General features: G+C 70.9%; 1 protein-coding gene across 3 annotated transcripts; it reads right to left on the bottom strand.

Annotated features, from left to right (window-relative positions):
• Positions 1 to 359: 359 nt before the first annotated feature.
• On the bottom strand, positions 360 to 17,385 carry EXOC3L1 (exocyst complex component 3 like 1). Of its 3 annotated transcripts, XM_089781398.1 has the most exons (13): positions 16,781 to 17,381; positions 15,390 to 15,550; positions 13,998 to 14,217; positions 12,741 to 13,407; positions 12,543 to 12,660; positions 11,887 to 12,012; positions 8,159 to 8,259; positions 7,939 to 8,049; positions 6,872 to 7,013; positions 4,945 to 5,067; positions 3,764 to 3,919; positions 2,670 to 2,794; positions 360 to 1,462 (listed from the first exon to the last, which is right to left on the bottom strand). In XM_089781398.1, the coding sequence occupies exons 1-13, from the start codon at positions 16,824 to 16,826 to the stop codon at positions 1,276 to 1,278; spliced, it is 2,283 nt and encodes a 760-aa protein (XP_089637524.1). In that variant the 5' UTR covers positions 16,827 to 17,381; the 3' UTR covers positions 360 to 1,275. The 3 variants fall into 3 exon arrangements, with proteins under 3 accessions (XP_089637524.1, XP_089637525.1, XP_075796655.2); XM_089781399.1 differs by lacking the exon at positions 7,939 to 8,049 and having other exon boundaries at positions 16,781 to 17,385; XM_075940540.2 differs by lacking the exon at positions 11,887 to 12,012 and having other exon boundaries at positions 16,781 to 17,384.
• Between the last annotated feature and the right edge of the window lie 321 nt (positions 17,386 to 17,706).

The following is a 17,706-nucleotide window of genomic DNA, read 5'->3' as shown; positions in this document are numbered from 1 at the left end:
TTCCCATGCAAGTGTCTGTCACCTTCGTTATTTCTATCCCACCCGGGTATTCAGGCCGGTCTGAACCGGTTATTTTGGGTTTTCGAAGGGACCTGACGGTTGCCTTGTCGAGGTGAATGGTCCCGCATAGATGCCCATCGGCGTTGCTGTGCGGGCGGAAGGTCCCAGGGGCATGGCAGCTTTGCCTTAGCTCAACATGTAAGTCCCGTGCGGGAGAGCAAACTGCCCCTAGAAACCCACTGTAACGTCTTACGATAATCATAGAATGAAAGCCATAGGGGGAAATAAATGTCTATCGCTATAGGCCGGCGTCACCGGGCCCCGCCCCCCCCAGCCGCGGCCAGAGGGGACTCAGCCGGCCAGGAGAGCAGAAGGTTTATTAGTCAACAGGGACACGGCGTCGAACAGACTAATCGGCACAGGAGCCAGGAGCAGCCATTACAACCCATCTTGGGGAGCGGGGCCCAGAGCCAAGGGCCCTGCCCCCAAGCCAGTGAGACTCTCACACCCAGCAGCCCGCCCTACCCCCCAGCCTTTGTCCTGCTCTCCGGGGAAAAGGGGTCACCTAGTTACACCCCCTCCCAGGCTCAGGTGACAGAAAGCATCCGCCGTGCCGCCAGCCCTCCTGGGGCTGGGGAGGCTGGGGCTGCGAGCTTCCTGCTCTCCCCATGCTGGGGTGGAGGGGAACTGTGGCCACACGTCTCCTGCTGGGGGGTGGCCTGCCCCTACAGTGTGGGGCCTTGGCTCCCGTAGGGCCTGGATAGCACAGTGGGGCCTCAGGCAGAATGGGTGTGGCCTCAGGCAGAAGGGGCGGGGCATCATACAGAAGGGCAGGGCATCAGGGGAAGGGTGTGGCCTCAGGCAGAAGGGGCGGGGCATCATACAGAAGGGTGGGTCATCAGAGGAAGGGTGTGGCCTCAGGCAGAAGGGGCGGGGCTGGGGACTTGCCTCTCCCAGACCTGGGTTCACCAGCCACTCATGAGCAGAGGCCTAGAGACCGGAAGGGGCAGAGCTGAAGTGCTTAGGGCCACACGTCCAGTGGGGTTCACCCCACCCGAGGTTCCCTAGCCAGGTGATCAGTGGGGCCAGGAAAGCAGGTACCAAGCTGCCAGTCCCTGAGGATCAGGTGCATCAGTATCTCCTCTCTCCAGACTTCCCCTGCCCCGTCTCTGGAGACCAGTCGGTGCCTCACACGGCGTCTGCCCAGGCCCACCCAGGGCCCCTCAGAGCCTGCAGATCCCTCATTCGCAGACACGGGGCAGCGGCGTCCGTGTCTCATGCACACTTGCTCTTGCCAAGGCAGAAGGGCAGGTCCGGAGCTGGGACCAGGATGCTGCTGAAGATGGGCCGGTAGTTTTCGGGCAGGGTCTGCGGATTCTGCGCCATCATTTCCAGCACCACGTTCCGGGCCTCCTTGGAGACGTCACCCCGGAGCTCCAGCACGATGGAGATGTGCTCGTCGCTGTGGGAAGCAGGAAACCAGAGAGAGACAGTGACCCCCCCGCCTCCATTTCTTGCAGAAAGCACAAAGTTCGGCTGCAGGCTGGGGAGGCACGGAAAGTGACATGCCTAGGGATGCACGAGGGGTAAATCCAGCCCTGATTTGGGGGCAGCGGTATTGCCAACCTTATGTTTGGGATGCCTTCCGAACAGGGCAGCTGGGGAGCAGCCGCTGCTGGCCGGGAGCCCAGCTCTGACGGTAGAGCCACCGCCAGCAGCAGCGCAGACGCAGGGAGACGGTCTGGTATCACCACCCTTACTTCTGCACTGCTGCTGGCAGGATGCTGCTTTCAGAGCAGGGCTTCTGGCCAGCAGCTGCTGCTCCCTGGCCGCCCGGCTCTGGAAGCAGCACCGACGTAAGGGTGGAAATACAGTGACCCCTCCTACAATAACCTTGACACCCTCCTCCTGAGCCTCCCTGTTGGGTCAGGACCCACCTGCCTGGTTAGAAACCCTGAAATTGAAGATTTAAATATCTCAGACCGGGACTTTCAAGAGCTTTGAAATGCTCGGATGGTGACATTTACCAAAAGGGACCGTGACTGTGGCAGGACCCCAGCCATACGGCCGCCTGCCTGGGTCGGTGTCATTGGTCCATGCCAGGCTGAGGCGAAGCAACCAGCCAGCAAAGCCACCAAGCGAAGCGCCGGCATTTTTCGCTAAATAATGGGACTTCTTTGGTCTGGGCCGACTTTGAATTCCCGTGTCTGGTCGGTTCCTTTTTCTCCTTTCAGCACTTTGGCTGCTGAGCAGCGGCGAATGAGAGGGGAGTGGAGGAGGGGCTCTTTGGGAAAACTTTCTCTTTTCTCTTTTCTCCTCCGTGTTTGGTTCTCTTCGACTGGGGTTTTTCGAACGGCTGGTTAAGTGAGAGGGCAGCAGAAGGACAGAGAGGGCGGGGTTAGTCCCACAGCTCCGCCCCGCTGGCCATCTGACATTTCTTTATCTCGCTGGACAACATAAAAGAAACCTCTTGGGAAGCCACCAAACAAGGGGCTTTGGCTCTGGGGTGGGTTCAGCAAAGGGGAACCCTTCGGCGGGAGCCAGGGGCCCCTGTGCTGCTCCGACAGGTGAGCTGAGGCTGAGCGGCGGGAGCCAGCCGGCCGCTGCCGTGCCTACGGGCCCTGCCCCCGTGGCTTTCGGGGACGAACAGGCTTGCGAGGAGAGGGTACCTGACGTCGGGGTACTTCGTCACAAATCCCAGCACCTCCAGGCTGAGCAAGGCCGGGTCCTGCAGGCGGATGAGCTCCTGGAGGGCGCATATCACCTCCAGGCTTTGCTCGCTCTCAGCCAGGCCCTGCCGGAAGGAACCAGGCAGCGTCAGGAGCCGGGCCAGACACAAAGCGCCACCCCAGGGAGCCTGTGGGCCTGGCACGCTGGCCTGTGGACAGCACCCACCAGGCCCAGGGGCTCAGTTCAGCGTCCGGCCACCGTGCTTGGGCCACAGGGCGTCCTGGGGGGTGATGTGCTCACGCCCGACCCCTCCGGCCTGAGAACGGAGCGATCCAGCCTCCCGCAGCCAGCATGTGGCTTGGCCTAACGTCCAGGGCACGGGGAGCCAGCCCCTCCCCCCCAGCAACTTGCCGCCCAACGTCGCTTTGGGTGAGCGATAGGAGCCGAGAATCTGCGTCGTGTTTCGCGCCCCCAGGGGCTCTGCCAGGCTGCCAGTCCAGCAGGCGACGGGCTCTTCTGGGGCAGGCCTACCGCCGCTGTTACTTTGGGTATTTCACTAGCCCCTGGAGCCAGGACGTGCGTCTCCCACCTCTAGATCCACAAGGCAAGGGCCCTTCTGGCCACATGGCCACCCACTGGCTGTGACTATGGACCGCCACTGGGGAGGGCAGCGGAGAATTCCCTCGCCCTCCGGGGGGGGAACATTTAAGAACACAAGAGCGGCCAGACGGGGTCAGACCAAAGGTCCATCGAGCCCACAGTGGCCCAGAGGGAGGGAACAAACAAGGAATCAAGTGATTCCTCTCCTGTCAGCCATTCCCAACTTCTGGCAAACAGAGGCCAGGGACATCATCCCTAACAGCCATTGATGGACCTAACCTTCATGAATTCATCTAGTTCTTTTCTGAGCCCTGTTAAAGTCCTGGCCTTCACCACATCCTGTGGCAAGGAGTTCCGCAGGTCGGCTGCGTGCTGCATGAAGAAATAGTGCCTTTACTTTGTTTTAAACCTGCTACCTGCCGTGGCCGCCCGCCCCCCAGCAGCGCCGACCTGCCAGCCTGACCTCGCGCCTCTGGAGGGCAGCTCCCCTCACCAGGTTGTGGAAAAGCTCCCTGAGCTGGGATGCGTCCTGGAGCAGGCGGGCGGAGAGTTGGCTCCGCTCCTCGGCGCTCCGGCACACCATCTTCTTCTCCAGCAGCGCCCGCACGTAGTGACTCATGACCAGGTGCTCGCTCTCGGCCAGCAGGACCTAGGCTCCGGCGGGAGCGGAGAGCGGGTGAGAGGCCAAGCCCTTCGCTGGGGTCACCCGGGGCCACCGCAGCTAGTGGGAGCCAAACCGGAGACGAGCAGGACCAGCATGCTCCATTCTGGGCATTGGCGGGCGCGGACGGAGTGGGGGGAGCGTGACCGGGCCGGGCAGGCGGGAGGGCCAGGCCCCCGGGGCAGTGGAAGGGGCTACGGCTTGGCCAGGCGGCCTATGAAGGGGAGGCGTTAATTTTCAGGGTGATCCCACCAGGGGGCGGAGGGAAGGTGCCGGGCGCCCCCTAGGGGTGGGACTGGTGGTTTCGGGGAATCAATGGGCACCGGGGGCATCTCCTGGCTTCCCCCAACCCTGAGAACCCGACCAAGAGCTGTGGGGAGCTCTATGGAAACTATCCCCACAGAGCAGGTGGGATGGGCCAGGTGCCCAGCCGGGCTCCCCCAGGCACAGGAGTTCGTAGGGGCAGGAGGAACCCAGCCCCAGTGGTAGGAACCCACCTGCCTTGGCCGGGCTAACCCAGATGTTCCCAAACTTCTAGCCTGGCCCCCTTTGAGGATCCCCGTCCCATGTGCGCCGCTCCCCCGCCCCTCACTTCCTGCCCTGTTTCCTCCGAAAGTAGCCCGGAGGTGGGAATGGTCCATGTCAGGGCCCCGCGCCCCCGACAGCCTCGCTGGGCCCCCACGGAGGGGTATGCTCCCGTCTGACCCAACCGCGCTCATCCCTTGGAGGCCAGCTCCTCCCAGAACCCACTAGCCCTGCTCCCGCCCCATCACCGTTCTGGGACTCTTATTCCTGCCCCGCCATCGGGCAGAGAGCCCAGTCCCCTAGGAGCAGCACCGTGCCCCCGGGAGTCCCCAGTGCGCAGGGGGCACACTCAGCACCACGCCCCTTCCCAGGGCACAGCACGCGCCTCCCAGCCCACCCGGCGGGGAGCCAGCCACACCCGCTCCCAGAAGGGGGGGGTGTCGCACGGGCAGCGGGCGGTACAAGGAGAGCTTCTGGGGCAGCCATACCGAGAAGATGGGTTTCTGGGCATGGGAGATGTCGCTCATGTACTTGTCGATCACCCCGCACATGCTGGTCACCAGCTGGTCCCCAGCCAGCCACTTGCGGGACGGCAGCTGCACATACAGGGGCTGAAGCACACAGAGCACCCACGTGGCGTCAGGGACAAGCCCATCCCACGCTGCTGGCTCCCGCTAGTGTCTCAGCAGGGTGCTGGGCAGCAGGGATTTTGAAATCAGCAGGTGGGGAGAACTTACACCCAAGAGTTTTAAAAGAGCTGGCCGAGGCGCCCTCAGTGCTGTGCAGCGTGGTGACCCTCCCCCTGGCCCTAGCCCTGCTGCAGAGCCTGTGTTGGAAGGGGTGGGACTTTTGGCAGCATGGGCAGGGCTGGGTGGCGGGGGCTCAGAGTCCACCCAAAGTTGGAAAAAGCTGTTGGAAAAGGGGAAGACTCGCGCTGCTGAGCTAGTGTGTGCACCAGAGCACGGGCGGCAGGGGAGGGGATAAAATAATAGAACAGGAGCAGGGTTGTAGGAAGCGAGGAGGAGAAAGACGGCACATTAGACACGTTTCTGCTCAGACGCAGGAGGAAATAAGAGAGCTGTGGGCGTGAGCAGGCACCATTCCAGTCGGGATGCAGAGGGGAATTCAGTCTGCAGCCACACTGGAGAGAGAGTATCCGGGGGAAGACCGGAGAGGAAATGGAACTGGTGAAAGGGGGGGGTGGATCCGGAAGCTGGGCTAGATGCAGACAGATCCTGAAACCAGTAACCCCCCACCCGGAGCCTGAGCAGAGAGCGGGGAACCCCAACTGGTGAACAGCCGCTCGACCGCACCTCCCGGGCAACACGAGGTGCAGAGCCCTCACCTGTGCACAGAGGAGGGTTCCGAGTGGCTGGCCCAGGCCCTGCGCCTTTGGGGCCCCCGCGGTGGCTGCCCCAACCGTCCAAGGGACGGGCCCTTCGGATTACCCAGGGCTGGGAGCCTGGGGCAGCGGCTGGCCCCTCTCGCATTCACTGCACGGGCGGGAGTCAGGCGGAGTGCAGGGGGCGGGAGGGCAGGGAGGAGCAGAGCAGGCTGCCGGGAGGTGAGAAGGGGGGGGCTGACCCCTGCTGCCACCAGGCCAGGCCCCCGCAATCTCCCAAGCCGGTTGCTCGGGGGCGGGGCAAGCAGGAAGGGGTGGGGCCTGGAGTGGAGGCGGGGCCTGTGGCGGGAGAGGTTGCCCTGGGCCCCCGGATGGCCCTGAGAAAGTCTGTAGCTTTTGACGTCAGCGCGGTGTGAAAGGCAGGGCAGGCGGCTTTATACTGCGACATCCAGTTAGCGCCTTTGCTGAAGCCCAAGGAACCAGGGTCAGGGTTGCGGGTGGATGTCCGTTCCCCGCTGGCTCCGTGCGACCGGCTGAGCGCCCGGGCAGGGTGTCCCCCGGCAGGTCTCGGCGTGTTGCCGTTTCTCTGCCTCTCGTCCCAGGGAGCGTGGCCCCGCCCCGCCGGCGTGCCCGTGTTGATTACCGGTGCGTTTGGCGCAGCGGGGACGTGCCAGGGGACCGGCCGAACGCGAAGGCCGGGCCGGTTGTTTAAGGGGTACGCGGGATTGCCTGATGATCGTCCCACGTCAGCGCCAGGCAGGACACCCGGGCAGCGGAGGCAAGAGGCCGCCAATAAAGAACTGGGTGTAGTTAGCCCCAGCCAACACGGGCTGCCGGGCGAGACCCCGGCGAAGCCTCTTGCGAGCGCTGGCTGCGGAGGGGACACGGCTGGCCGACGAGGGCACGCGCGCGCGAGCCTTGCGTGGGCGCTCGTAAGCTCGGCTGGGAGTTCGGTTCAGACAGCCGGGCGGCGCTAAGCCGGCTCGCTCCACGTGAGTGTGGACGGGACACGGCGTGTGGGGGGGGTCTCGGGTCCTGGCCCTGCTATTCCCGCCCCTCTCGGCCGCGCGTACCTGCAGCTCCGCCAGCAGCTCCTCCAGCAGCAGCCGACAGGCCTTCTTCTGGGTCCGGTCCAGCGCCGCCGTCAGGGAGGGGGGGATTCCCGCCGGCTCAGCCGGGGACGCGCCGCCGGGGTGCAGGGTGGGGATGGAAGAGCTAGAAGGAGACAGGCGCTGGGGGGGGGCTGGGGCAGGCAGCCCGGGAGCCTGGGCTCTGGGGGACACTCAGGCCCAGTGCGGGCGACACTCTGGAGAAGGGGGGAAAGGACTGCAGGGGCTCTGAGGAACCAGTCTCAGGGCCTTGGGGTGGGGATTGTGGGGGAGGGGGGGCTGTGCCTGGGGGGAGCAGTGCTGGGGGGTGGGGGAGCAGAGGGGGAGCTGTGCCTAGGGGGGGAGCTGTGCCCGGGGGGGTCATGGTGGAGCAGACGGGAGCCGTGCTGGGGGGAGGTTGTGGGGGAGCCGTGCCGGGGGGAGAGGTTGTGGGGGAGCAGAGGGGAGCTGTGCCGGGGGGGAGGTCGTGGAGGAGCCGTGCCGGGGGGGGAGGTTGTGGGGGAGCCGTGCTGGGGGGAGGTTGTGGGGGAGCCGTGCCGGGGGGGAGGTTGTGGGGGGGCAGAGGGGAGCCGTGCCGGGGGGGGGGAAGGTCGTGGGGGAGCCGTGCTGGGGCGGAGGTTGTGGGGGAGCCGTGCCAGGGGGGAGGTTGTGGGGGAGCCGTGCCGGGGGGGAGGTTGTGGGGGAGCAGAGGGGAGCCGTGCTGGGGGGAGGTTGTGGGGGAGCCGTGCCGGGGGGGAGGTTGTGGGGGAGCAGAGGGGAGCCGTGCTGGGGGGAGGTTGTGGGGGAGCCGTGCCGAGGGGAGGTTGTGGGGGAGCCGAGCTGGGGGGAGGTTGTGGGGGAGCCGTGCTGGGGGGGGAGGTCATGGGGGAGCCGAGCTGGGGGGGGAGGTCGTGGGGGAGCCGTGCCGGGGGGGAGGTTGTGGGGGAGCCGTGCCGGGGGGAGGCTGTGGGGGAGCCGTGCGGGGGGGCTCGAGGGAAGCAGCGGGGGCGAGCAGGGCCCAGGAAGGAGCTGCCGGCCCGGGGCCGGGTTACCTCAGCGCCATGGTGTTGTTGAGCACGGCCAGCAGGTAGGAGACGTAATGCTGGGGCCGGGCCGGGTCCCTCTGGTGCTCCTTGCCACACTCCCCCAGGGCCTCGCGCAGCCTGGGGGGGCATGCGGGGCATGAGGGGCGGCCGAGAGGGCTCCGGCCCTGGAGCTGTCCCCAGGGAGCAGGGTGGGGACAGGGCCCGGCCCCCCGCGGCCACCACTGACCTGAGCAGAAAGGCCTCCAGCTCGCCCAGGGCCATGGCGTGCACCTTCTGCTGCAGGGACTCCGTCACCAGGGACGCCACCCGGATGTTCTCCCCCAGCATCTGGGCAGGCAGAGCCAGGCACAAGGTCACTGCCCTGCCCGCGGGCGGCCCCACGCCCCTCCGGCAGGGCACCGGGCACCCAGCGCCGGGCTACCCCTCCCCCGCGGGCGGCCCCACACCCCTCCGGCAGGGCACCGGGCACCCAGCGCCAGGCTACCCCTCGCCCGCGGGCAGCCCCACACCCCTCCGGCAGGGCACCGGGCACCCAGCGCCGGGCTACCCCTCGCCCGCGGGCGGCCCCACGCCCCTCCGGCAGGGCACCGGGCACCCAGCGCCGGGCTACCCCTCGCCCGCGGGCAGCCCCACACCCCTCCGGCAGGGCACCGGGCACCCAGCGCCGGGCTACCCCTCACCCGCGGGCAGCCCCACACCCCTCCGGCAGGGCACCGGGCACCCAGCGCCGGGCTACCCCTCGCCCGCGGGCAGCCCCACACCCCTCCGGCAGGGCACCGGGCACCCAGCGCCGGGCTACCCCTCACCCGCGGGCAGCCCCACACCCCTCCGGCAGGGCACCGGGCACCCAGCGCCGGGCTACCCCTCGCCCGCGGGCGGCCCCACGCCCCTCCGGCAGGGCACCGGGCACCCAGCGCCAGGCTACCCCTCACCCGCGGGCGGCCCCACGCCCCTCCGGCAGGGCACCGGGCACCCAGCGCCGGGCTACCCCTCGCCCGCGGGCGGCCCCACACCCCTCCGGCAGGGCACCGGGCACCCAGCGCCGGGCTACCCCTCGCCCGCGGGCAGCCCCACGCCCCTCCGGCAGGGCACCGGGCACCCAGCGCCGGGCTACCCCTCACCCGCGGGCAGCCCCACGCCCCTCCGGCAGGGCACCGGGCACCCAGCGCCAGGCTACCCCTCGCCCGCGGGCGGCCCCACACCCCTCCGGCAGGGCACCGGGCACCCAGCGCCGGGCTACCCCTCGCCCGCGGGCGGCCCCATGCCCCTCCGGCAGGGCACCGGGCACCCAGCGCCAGGCTACCCCTCGCCCGCGGGCGGCCCCACGCCCCTCCGGCAGGGCACCGGGCACCCAGCGCCGGGCTACCCCTCACCCGCGGGCAGCCCCACACCCCTCCGGCAGGGCACCGGGCACCCAGCGCCGGGCTACCCCTCACCCGCGGGCAGCCCCACGCCCCTCCGGCAGGGCACCGGGCACCCAGCGCCGGGCTACCCCTCACCCGCGGGCAGCCCCACGCCCCTCCGGCAGGGCACCGGGCACCCAGCGCCGGGCTACCCCTCACCCGCGGGCGGCCCCACACCCCTCCGGCAGGGCACCGGGCACCCAGCGCCAGGCTACCCCTCGCCCGCGGGCGGCCCCACACCCCTCCGGCAGGGCACCGGGCACCCAGCGCCAGGCTACCCCTCACCCGCGGGCAGCCCCACACCCCTCCGGCAGGGCACCCAGCGCCAGGCTACCCCTCGCCCGCGGGCGGCCCCACACCCCTCCGGCAGGGCACCGGGCACCCAGCGCCAGGCTACCCCTCGCCCGCGGGCGGCCCCACGCCCCTCCGGCAGGGCACCGGGCACCCAGCGCCAGGCTACCCCTCGCCCGCGGGCGGCCCCACGCCCCTCCGGCAGGGCACCGGGCACCCAGCGCCAGGCTACCCCTCACCCGCGGGCGGCCCCACGCCCCTCCGGCAGGGCACCGGGCACCCAGCGCCAGGCTACCCCTCGCCCGCGGGCGGCCCCACGCCCCTCCGGCAGGGCACCGGGCACCCAGCGCCGGGCTACCCCTCCCCCGCGGGCGGCCCCACGCCCCTCCGGCAGGGCACCGGGCACCCAGCGCCAGGCTACCCCTCGCCCGCGGGCGGCCCCACGCCCCTCCGGCAGGGCACCGGGCACCCAGCGCCGGGCTACCCCTCCCCCGCGGGCGGCCCCACGCCCCTCCGGCAGGGCACCGGGCACCCAGCGCCGGGCTACCCCTCGCCCGCGGGCAGCCCCACACCCCTCCGGCAGGGCACCGGGCACCCAGCGCCGGGCTACCCCTCGCCCGCGGGCGGCCCCACGCCCCTCCGGCAGGGCACCGGGCACCCAGCGCCAGGCTACCCCTCACCCGCGGGCGGCCCCACACCCCTCCGGCAGGGCACCGGGCACCCAGCGCCAGGCTACCCCTCGCCCGCGGGCGGCCCCACACCCCTCCGGCAGGGCACCGGGCACCCAGCGCCAGGCTACCCCTCGCCCGCGGGCGGCCCCACGCCCCTCCGGCAGGGCACCGGGCACCCAGCGCCGGGCTACCCCTCCCCCGCGGGCGGCCCCACGCCCCTCCGGCAGGGCACCGGGCACCCAGCGCCAGGCTACCCCTCGCCCGCGGGTGGCCCCACACCCCTCCGGCAGGGCACAGGGCACCCAGCGCCGGGCTACCCCTCGCCCGCGGGCGGCCCCACACCCCTCCGGCAGGGCACAGAGCACCCAGCGCCAGGCTACCCCTCCCCCGCGGGCAGCCCCACGCCCCTCCGGCAGGGCACCGGGCACCCAGCGCCAGGCTACCCCTCCCCCGCGGGTGGCCCCACGCCCCTCCGGCAGGGCACCGGGCACCCAGCGCCAGGCTACCCCTCGCCCGCGGGCAGCCCCACACCCCTCCGGCAGGGCACCGGGCACCCAGCGCCGGGCTACCCCTCCCCCGCGGGCGGCCCCACGCCCCTCCGGCAGGGCACCGGGCACCCAGCGCCAGGCTACCCCTCCCCCGCGGGCAGCCCCAAGCCCCTCCGGCAGGGCACCGGGCACCCAGCGCCGGGCTACCCCTCTCCCGCGGGCAGCCCCACACCCCTCCGGCAGGGCACCGGGCACCCAGCGCCAGGCTACCCCTCGCCCGCGGGCGGCCCCACGCCCCTCCGGCAGGGCACCGGGCACCCAGCGCCAGGCTACCCCTCGCCCGCGGGCGGCCCCACACCCCTCCGGCAGGGCACCGGGCACCCAGCGCCAGGCTACCCCTCGCCCGCGGGCAGCCCCACGCCCCTCCGGCAGGGCACCGGGCACCCAGCGCCAGGCTACCCCTCGCCCGCGGGCGGCCCCACGCCCCTCCGGCAGGGCACCGGGCACCCAGCGCCAGGCTACCCCTCGCCCGCGGGCAGCCCCACGCCCCTCCGGCAGGGCACCGGGCACCCAGCGCCGGGCTACCCCTCGCCCGCGGGCGGCCCCACACCCCTCCGGCAGGGCACCGGGCACCCAGCGCCAGGCTACCCCTCGCCCGCGGGCGGCCCCACGCCCCTCCGGCAGGGCACCGGGCACCCAGCGCCAGGCTACCCCTCGCCCGCGGGCAGCCCGCAGGGCAGGGGCCTCGCACTCGGAGACCTCCCCGCCAGGGCAGGAGACCCGCCAGAAGCAACCAGGGACCTGAGGAGCCGGGAGAGCAGCCTCGCCGGCCCAGCAGCGACCGCCGGGGAGGGCCCCAGGCCAGGTGTGACACGGAGCTGGGGTGAGCCCTCTGCGGAGCCACCTCCCGCACGGGGACAGGCGGGTCCTCGGGGGCCCGAGAGCCAGGCCAGGCCAGCGCACGGTGGAGCAGGGCGAGTGTGCATGGGGTGAGGCGCCCCAGGGTGCCAGGGCCCCCAGCGACACGGGCCCCCCAACCAGGGCCCCTCGGCCCCCTCGCAGGGCACCGCCAGCGCCCGCCCTGCCCCCGGCCCGGCCCACCTGCATGACGATGACGGGCAGGGCAGACTGGAAGAAGCCCAAATGATCCATTTCTGGTTCCTCGTCCCGGAACCACTCCTTGACCTCCACCTCCAGCGTGCGCCGCATCCACTCCGCCACGCTGGCCTGCCAGACGGGAGGCCGGGGGGCTGAGGCGGACGCCGGGCAGACGCTGCGAACGCCCCGGCGTGGGCGCCCCACCGCGGAGACGGCCCTGGGGCCCGTGTTGAAAGCCGGCCCGCACTGCGGCTCCCGAAGCGCCCGGGGAGGCTGCAGGCCGGCTGCCCGCTTGCAGCCCGACCAACGGGGCCCACGGCCCTGCAGGGGCCACCCCGCGCCCCGAGCCAAGAACCCGCTGCCAGCGCCGGTCACACCGAGCTGCCGGGCTCTCTGTCTGCTTCCAGGGGGCGGCGAGCCGGGCCTGGCAGCTGCTCAGCCACCTGCCAGGAGGATCACCCAGGGCTCCCGGCCGCGGCAAGCCGGGTGGTGGGCACGGCACAGCACAGCAGCACGGTCTGGGCGCCAGCGCCCGCGCCGCAGAGCAGGGAGGGAGAGAAGCCGTCCTGGCCTGACTCTCAGGCGCCCCCCGCCCCCCACAAATGGGCAACTCCCTCCCCGTGTGGGACGCTCGCCCATGCAGCTCCCCTGCCCCTCACCTTGACTTTCCCCACGTACGCCCGCTCCATCTGGTCCAGCACCTCGGGGGGGAGCAGGGGGCCCAGCGCGGCCACCTGCACCTCGGGGAGAAGGTCGGGGTGACCCATCATTTCCGGGCTGCGGGGAGGAAGGAGGCGAGCCGGTGACTAGCACCCCTGCTCCAGGCGGGCGGACGCCCCCCCCAGCCCGGCACTGACCCGGGGTACACGTGCAGCACCCAGACGAGGAGCAGGAAGAGCTCTTGCTTGTCCAGGTCCCTGCCGGCCACGCCCTGCAGCTGGGCGCAGAGGGCCCGGTGGTACAGGCGGGTGCAGACGCCCACGATGTCGTAGTGGGGCGGGCAGCACTGCGCCATCAGGTCCTTCACCACCCGCAGCTCGGCCAGGATGTCGCGCTGCAGCACGGCCAGGTGCCGGCCCAGCCCCGGCCCCTTCGGGTCCACGGGGTCGGCCTGGAAGTGGTTCGCAGCCACCGTCTCCTCCAGGACCTGGTAGAACCTCTGCCTCCAGGCTCTGGGGCGCCCGGGAGGGAGGAACCGGTGGGCGCGGGGGGCGCCGTCCAGGCCCTCCTCCCGCTCGACGATCCGCACGGCCGCGACAAAGCGAGCCGGGTCCTCCTGCACCAGCTCCACGCCCCGGCCCACGGTGCGCCACAGCTGCTGCGCCAGCGCCTCGCTCAGCTCCGGCAGGCCCCTGAAGAGGGACTCCACCGCTGCCACGGCCGGCTCGCCCAGGGGGCCGTCGCCACCGCCCAGCTGGGCGTAGGTCTTGTCCCGCAGGCGTTCCAGCGCCATGAGCCCGGCGTGGGCCTCCAGGAGCTGCTGGTCATGGAGGAGCTGGAGGGACTGCGCCAGGAGGTCGCGGACTGCGCAGAGAGGAGAGATCAAACCGCCTGGGACCCTCCAGCGCCCGGCTCCCCTCGGTGGGTCCCGCCCTCGGCACGGGCCAGGACCCCGCTGCTGCCTAGCGCCTCCCTTTGGGGGCAGGGATCGAGGGCCCCCTCTGCCCCGTTCAACCCGTGCCCGGCTCCCCCTCATGCCCACAGGGCTGCTGGCCCCTGCTTGGCCGAGGTGCCGGGAATCCCCGGTCCTATGGGGCCGCGAGCCTGCTCCGCCTCTGAAAACCGGGCCGCTCCCAGCTAAAAACGCCGGCCTGGCCAGCTGTGCCCAGAGCCCCAAATCCCTCCCGGGAAACTGCCTGGGAACCTCCTTCTGCGCTGGGCAGCCGCTCCCCCCGCCCAGGGTGGGCACAAGGGAGGCAGCCCCGGAGAGGGGAGAAAGCCTGAGTCCCACGCCCCGGGCTGCAGGGATGTGCTTGGCCACAGGGTGCCGGCTGCTCCCCGCTGTACCCAGGCCTTCCTCGCGGCCCGGGGGCTGTGTGCGTAGACACCCGCGTCTGTCATGGCCCTGGGAAGCCGGGGGGCTGGGGAGGGGCTGGGCCGCGGGGTCCCCTCACCTGAGGAGAGCTGGGGCAGCGCCTGCACCACCGCGGCCAGCTGCGCGTGCTCCGCCGCCACGGCCCGCAGCGGCTCCAGGCTCCGGAAGGCCCCGGCGCTGCCCCGCAGCTGCCACCGCACGGCACCCAGGTCCCGGCGCAGGCTCCGCACGTCGCCGGCCGCCGAGCGCAGCTGCTCCAGCCCCGCGCTCACCCCCTCCAGGTGGGACTGCACCGTCGACTGGGACGCAGGGCGGGCAGGAAGGGTGAGCGCCCTGGCCCCAGAGATGTGGGGCACACCTGCCCCTCCCCCGCCACGCTCCGCCAGCCCTGCCCTGCCCCTCTGACCCCCTGCTCTCCAGCCCCCCCACAGCCCCTGACTCCCCGCAATCTGCCAGGCCCCCCCTGCAGCCCCTGAGCCCCCACAATCTGCCAGGCCCCCCTGCAGCCCCTGACCCCCCACAATCTGCCAGGCCCCCCCGCAGCCCCTGACCCCCCACAATCTGCCAGGCCCCCCCACAGCCCCTGACCCCCGCAATCTGCCAGGCCCCCCTGCAGCCCCTGACCCCCCGCAATCTGCCAGGCCCCCCTGCAGCCCCTGACCCCCCACAATCTGCCAGGCCCCCCCTGCAGCCCCAGGACCGATAACCTGTCCCTCCACTCTCCTCCGCCCAACTTCAGCACGGGGAGGAGGGGGCAAGCTGCCCCCTTGCTCCGCCCCCGGCCCCCTCCTGCGCTGGCTTGTTTGGCCGGAGCACAGACACGTCCCCCTGGCCACGGGACAGCGATGGAGGTGGCTCAGGTCCCACCGCCCACACAGACCCCTCGCTTCCGCCGGCTCCTCCAGACGGGTCCCCCCGGCCCACCCGCCAGGCTGCTCGCCCCGTCTCCGTGCCCCTCGAGCCGGAGCCGCCCGGGAGCGCAGACCAGGGCTTTCCCTGCCCAGCCCCCCAGGGACTGGCTCTGGGCAGGGCAAGAAGCGGCAGGTGCACCCCGGAGATGCCCCGGGCTCGGCCTGCCCGGATCCCACTCGCCCGCCGTGGCAGGGCCCGGGCCCGAAGCCTGCGTTTCCCGCCCCCTGCGCTGGGCGTGAAAGTCACCGATCCCTCCGGCTCCCCCGGGCTCCTGGCCTTCCATTGGCCGGCAGGGGCCCGGCCGGCAAGTCTCCGTGATCAGCCACGTGGGTGGCGTGGCGCAGACGTGGCCTGGCGCAGACGGGCGCTGTGCGTGGGCCAGCGCTGGCGGGGCGGGCGACGTGCCAGCCCCTTTTCTGCAGCCTCCTTCCACAGGGTCCCCCGCTCTGGCGTGGCCCCAGGAACCAGGCCAGGCCCCTGGCTCCCGGGCACAGAGGGGAGCGGGCTGGGTAGGACGATGGCCGGGGGCGAGGCAGGCGGCCCTTCCCCGAGGGCCTACCTTTAGCCGGGACTGGATGGAATTGTTCCGCTGGGCCTCCCGGCTCCGATAGTGCCCCAGGCCCTCCAGCTTGTCCGGCCGGTAAAACACCCCCGAGGCCCATTTCACAGCCGCGCCTCTGGCCAGCTTCTCGGCCTTCTCCGCTTCCGGCCAGCCCTCCTCTAGGGGCAACGGGCTGCATTAAGGGCCCCCCGAGGCAGGAAGAGCCCCCCCCCCCCCGCTGCTTCCCCAGGACGGAGGCAGGAAGCCGGGCTGGACGTCCACACGCCTGCCCGGACATGGGGACGGGGACGGACAGGCAGGCACGCGGGAGGCCCTTAGACAATGCTAGGAAAGAGCAGGAGGCCAGGCGGACGCGCGGTAGGGGACGGGGGTGGGGGGGTGCACCCAGAGCAGGGTTTCCCAGCCTATGGGTCTGGACCCACATACAGGCTCTGCCCTTCTCTCCCCCCGGTTTTGAATTGCCCTGGGTCACCAAGTCTTCCCGAATTGTCAGGACGGGTCCCCACGTGGGAACCGCTGGCCTGGGGGGACAGCCACGCAGCGGCCGACGGACGGACACACAGGGACGGACAGCGTCCTTCGCCCTGACAGCCTGCCTGTGTGCGCAGCCCCACGAGGCGGGGCCTTCCCGGTGCCCCCGAGACCCCGGCACCCAGGTGCCCCGGGCTGCTGAGCCAGGCCTGCGCGCTGGGCCGTGACTCAGCAGGAAAGATTCGGCTGTGGCTGCCAAGGCCTGCAGTGACCAAGCAGGGAAAGCCGCAGAGAACAGCCCGGGGTCGGCCCACCCCTCCCCGCTGGCACGGAGCCTGCTCTCCCCAGGGCGCTGCCACCCCAGCGGGCCGGGGGGTTAACCCCGGGGCCAGGCCGAGGGCTAGCCAGGGCAGGCCCCCCCGGGGCTGGGTTCTGGGCAGGAGGAGAGATGGATTTGTGAGGAAACTGAAGGAGCCGGGTAGCGGGGGGACTGGACGCCGGCTACCACGGTGGGGTGGCCAGGGCCAAGGGGCCGGCGGGAAGGGAGGAGGCGGCTGGCTAGGGAGCAGAGCAGCTTGCCAGCCCAGCGGGGGCTGCGGAATGGCTTCCCCGTCCCGGGACGTTTCACGAGCACTGGCCTCGTGCCCGGACGCAGCCCGGTGGGACCCTGCAGGACGTGGCTGTCTACACCCCCCCGCCCCCATTGCGTCACCCTCTTCAGGGACCCCACGGGCAGGGGAGCCGTGCACCCCCAGGGGGAAGGGATCTCCCCCCATCCCCTCTGCAAGGGCCGGATCCCAGCCAGGGACAATGGGTGAGACCCCCAGACGGGGAGCCAGTGAGCCCAAGCATTGGCTGTCTCTGACCCGGGTCCCCGAGGGCCCCGCCGCCCTCCCTCCAGCTGCGGTTCTCATTACCTCGGGGGCTGCCGGCGTCCTCCTCCCGCTCCGCCGCCAGGCCCATGGCTCCAGCCGCCCTGGGCAGGGTGCAGAGCGCAGGGCTGGGCTGGCGAGAGGAAGCAGAGGCAGCGGTTTCCTTCAGCGATTCCACTCACCGCTCCTCAGGGGCTCATTGTGTTACTGCAGACACACTCAGGATGTCAGAGCCGGGAGGGGGGGCCGAGAAGGGGGAGGCTGCCTGTCACTTTTCACTCTCTGCCAGTGTAAATGGATCTGTGCCCGGCGTGTCCTGCGGGTGCACGGCTGGGTGCCCACGTGGGGGCGTGCCCACGGCGGGTGCATGGCAGCATGGGCTGTGGGCGGGCACGCCCCCCAGGCTTGGGCTGTGTGTACATGGCTGGCGTGCGTTAGCCTGGGTGCACATCTGGGTGCGCAGGGCACTGTGGCTGCCTTTGCACTGGCATGGTTCCCGCCCTGCACCAGGGGCCCCTGCGCACGGATCTGTGGTCTGGGGGGAGGCATCTCTCCCGTTCCCTTACGCCTGCTGCGCGCTGGTGCCATAGGCGGGTGTCTGGCTGCTTGAGCGTGCAGCTGTCTGCGGGTGGCTGCTTCTGTTCATAGCACGCACCCTCTACCATCCCGCTGACGTTCTGGGCATGGGTTTGCCCCACCGGCGGCCTAGCACCCTACCATCCACCCTGAAATAACAAAGACACTAAACACCACAGGCGACCCCAAGGTACCTTTGAGACGGTTTTGCTCTCAGAGTCCAGACTCACCCCCTGCCTGGGCTTTGGTTTTCAGTACAAGCGTCAACTCCGGCTGGGATGCTCCTAGAATTTCTTCCTCAATCGAAACTGCCCAGCCCACAGCCTAGACCAGGGATTCCCAACCTTTTTTGGTCCCCATACCCCTTGGCTACGTCTAGACTGGCATGATTTTCC

The sequence above is a fragment of the Pelodiscus sinensis genome, chromosome 12 (genome assembly GCF_052426305.1).
Source record: "Pelodiscus sinensis isolate ZL-2025 chromosome 12, ASM5242630v1, whole genome shotgun sequence".
Taxonomy (NCBI): Eukaryota; Metazoa; Chordata; order Testudines; family Trionychidae; genus Pelodiscus; species Pelodiscus sinensis.
The sequence above is the reverse complement of the archived record's forward strand: the minus strand, read 5'-3'. Positions and strand labels throughout refer to the sequence as shown.

Coding starts and splice junctions, on each gene's coding strand:
- EXOC3L1 (XM_089781398.1), bottom strand. CDS start 16,826: ATGGGCCTGGCGGCGGAGCGGGAGGAGGACGCCGGCAGCCCCCGAG. Junction 12,661..12,740: donor GTGCTGCACGTGTACCCCGG/GTCAGTGCCGGG, acceptor TCCTCCCCGCAG/CCCGGAAATGATGGGTCACC. Junction 1,463..2,669: donor ACGAAGTACCCCGACGTCAG/GTACCCTCTCCT, acceptor TGCTTCCCACAG/CGACGAGCACATCTCCATCG.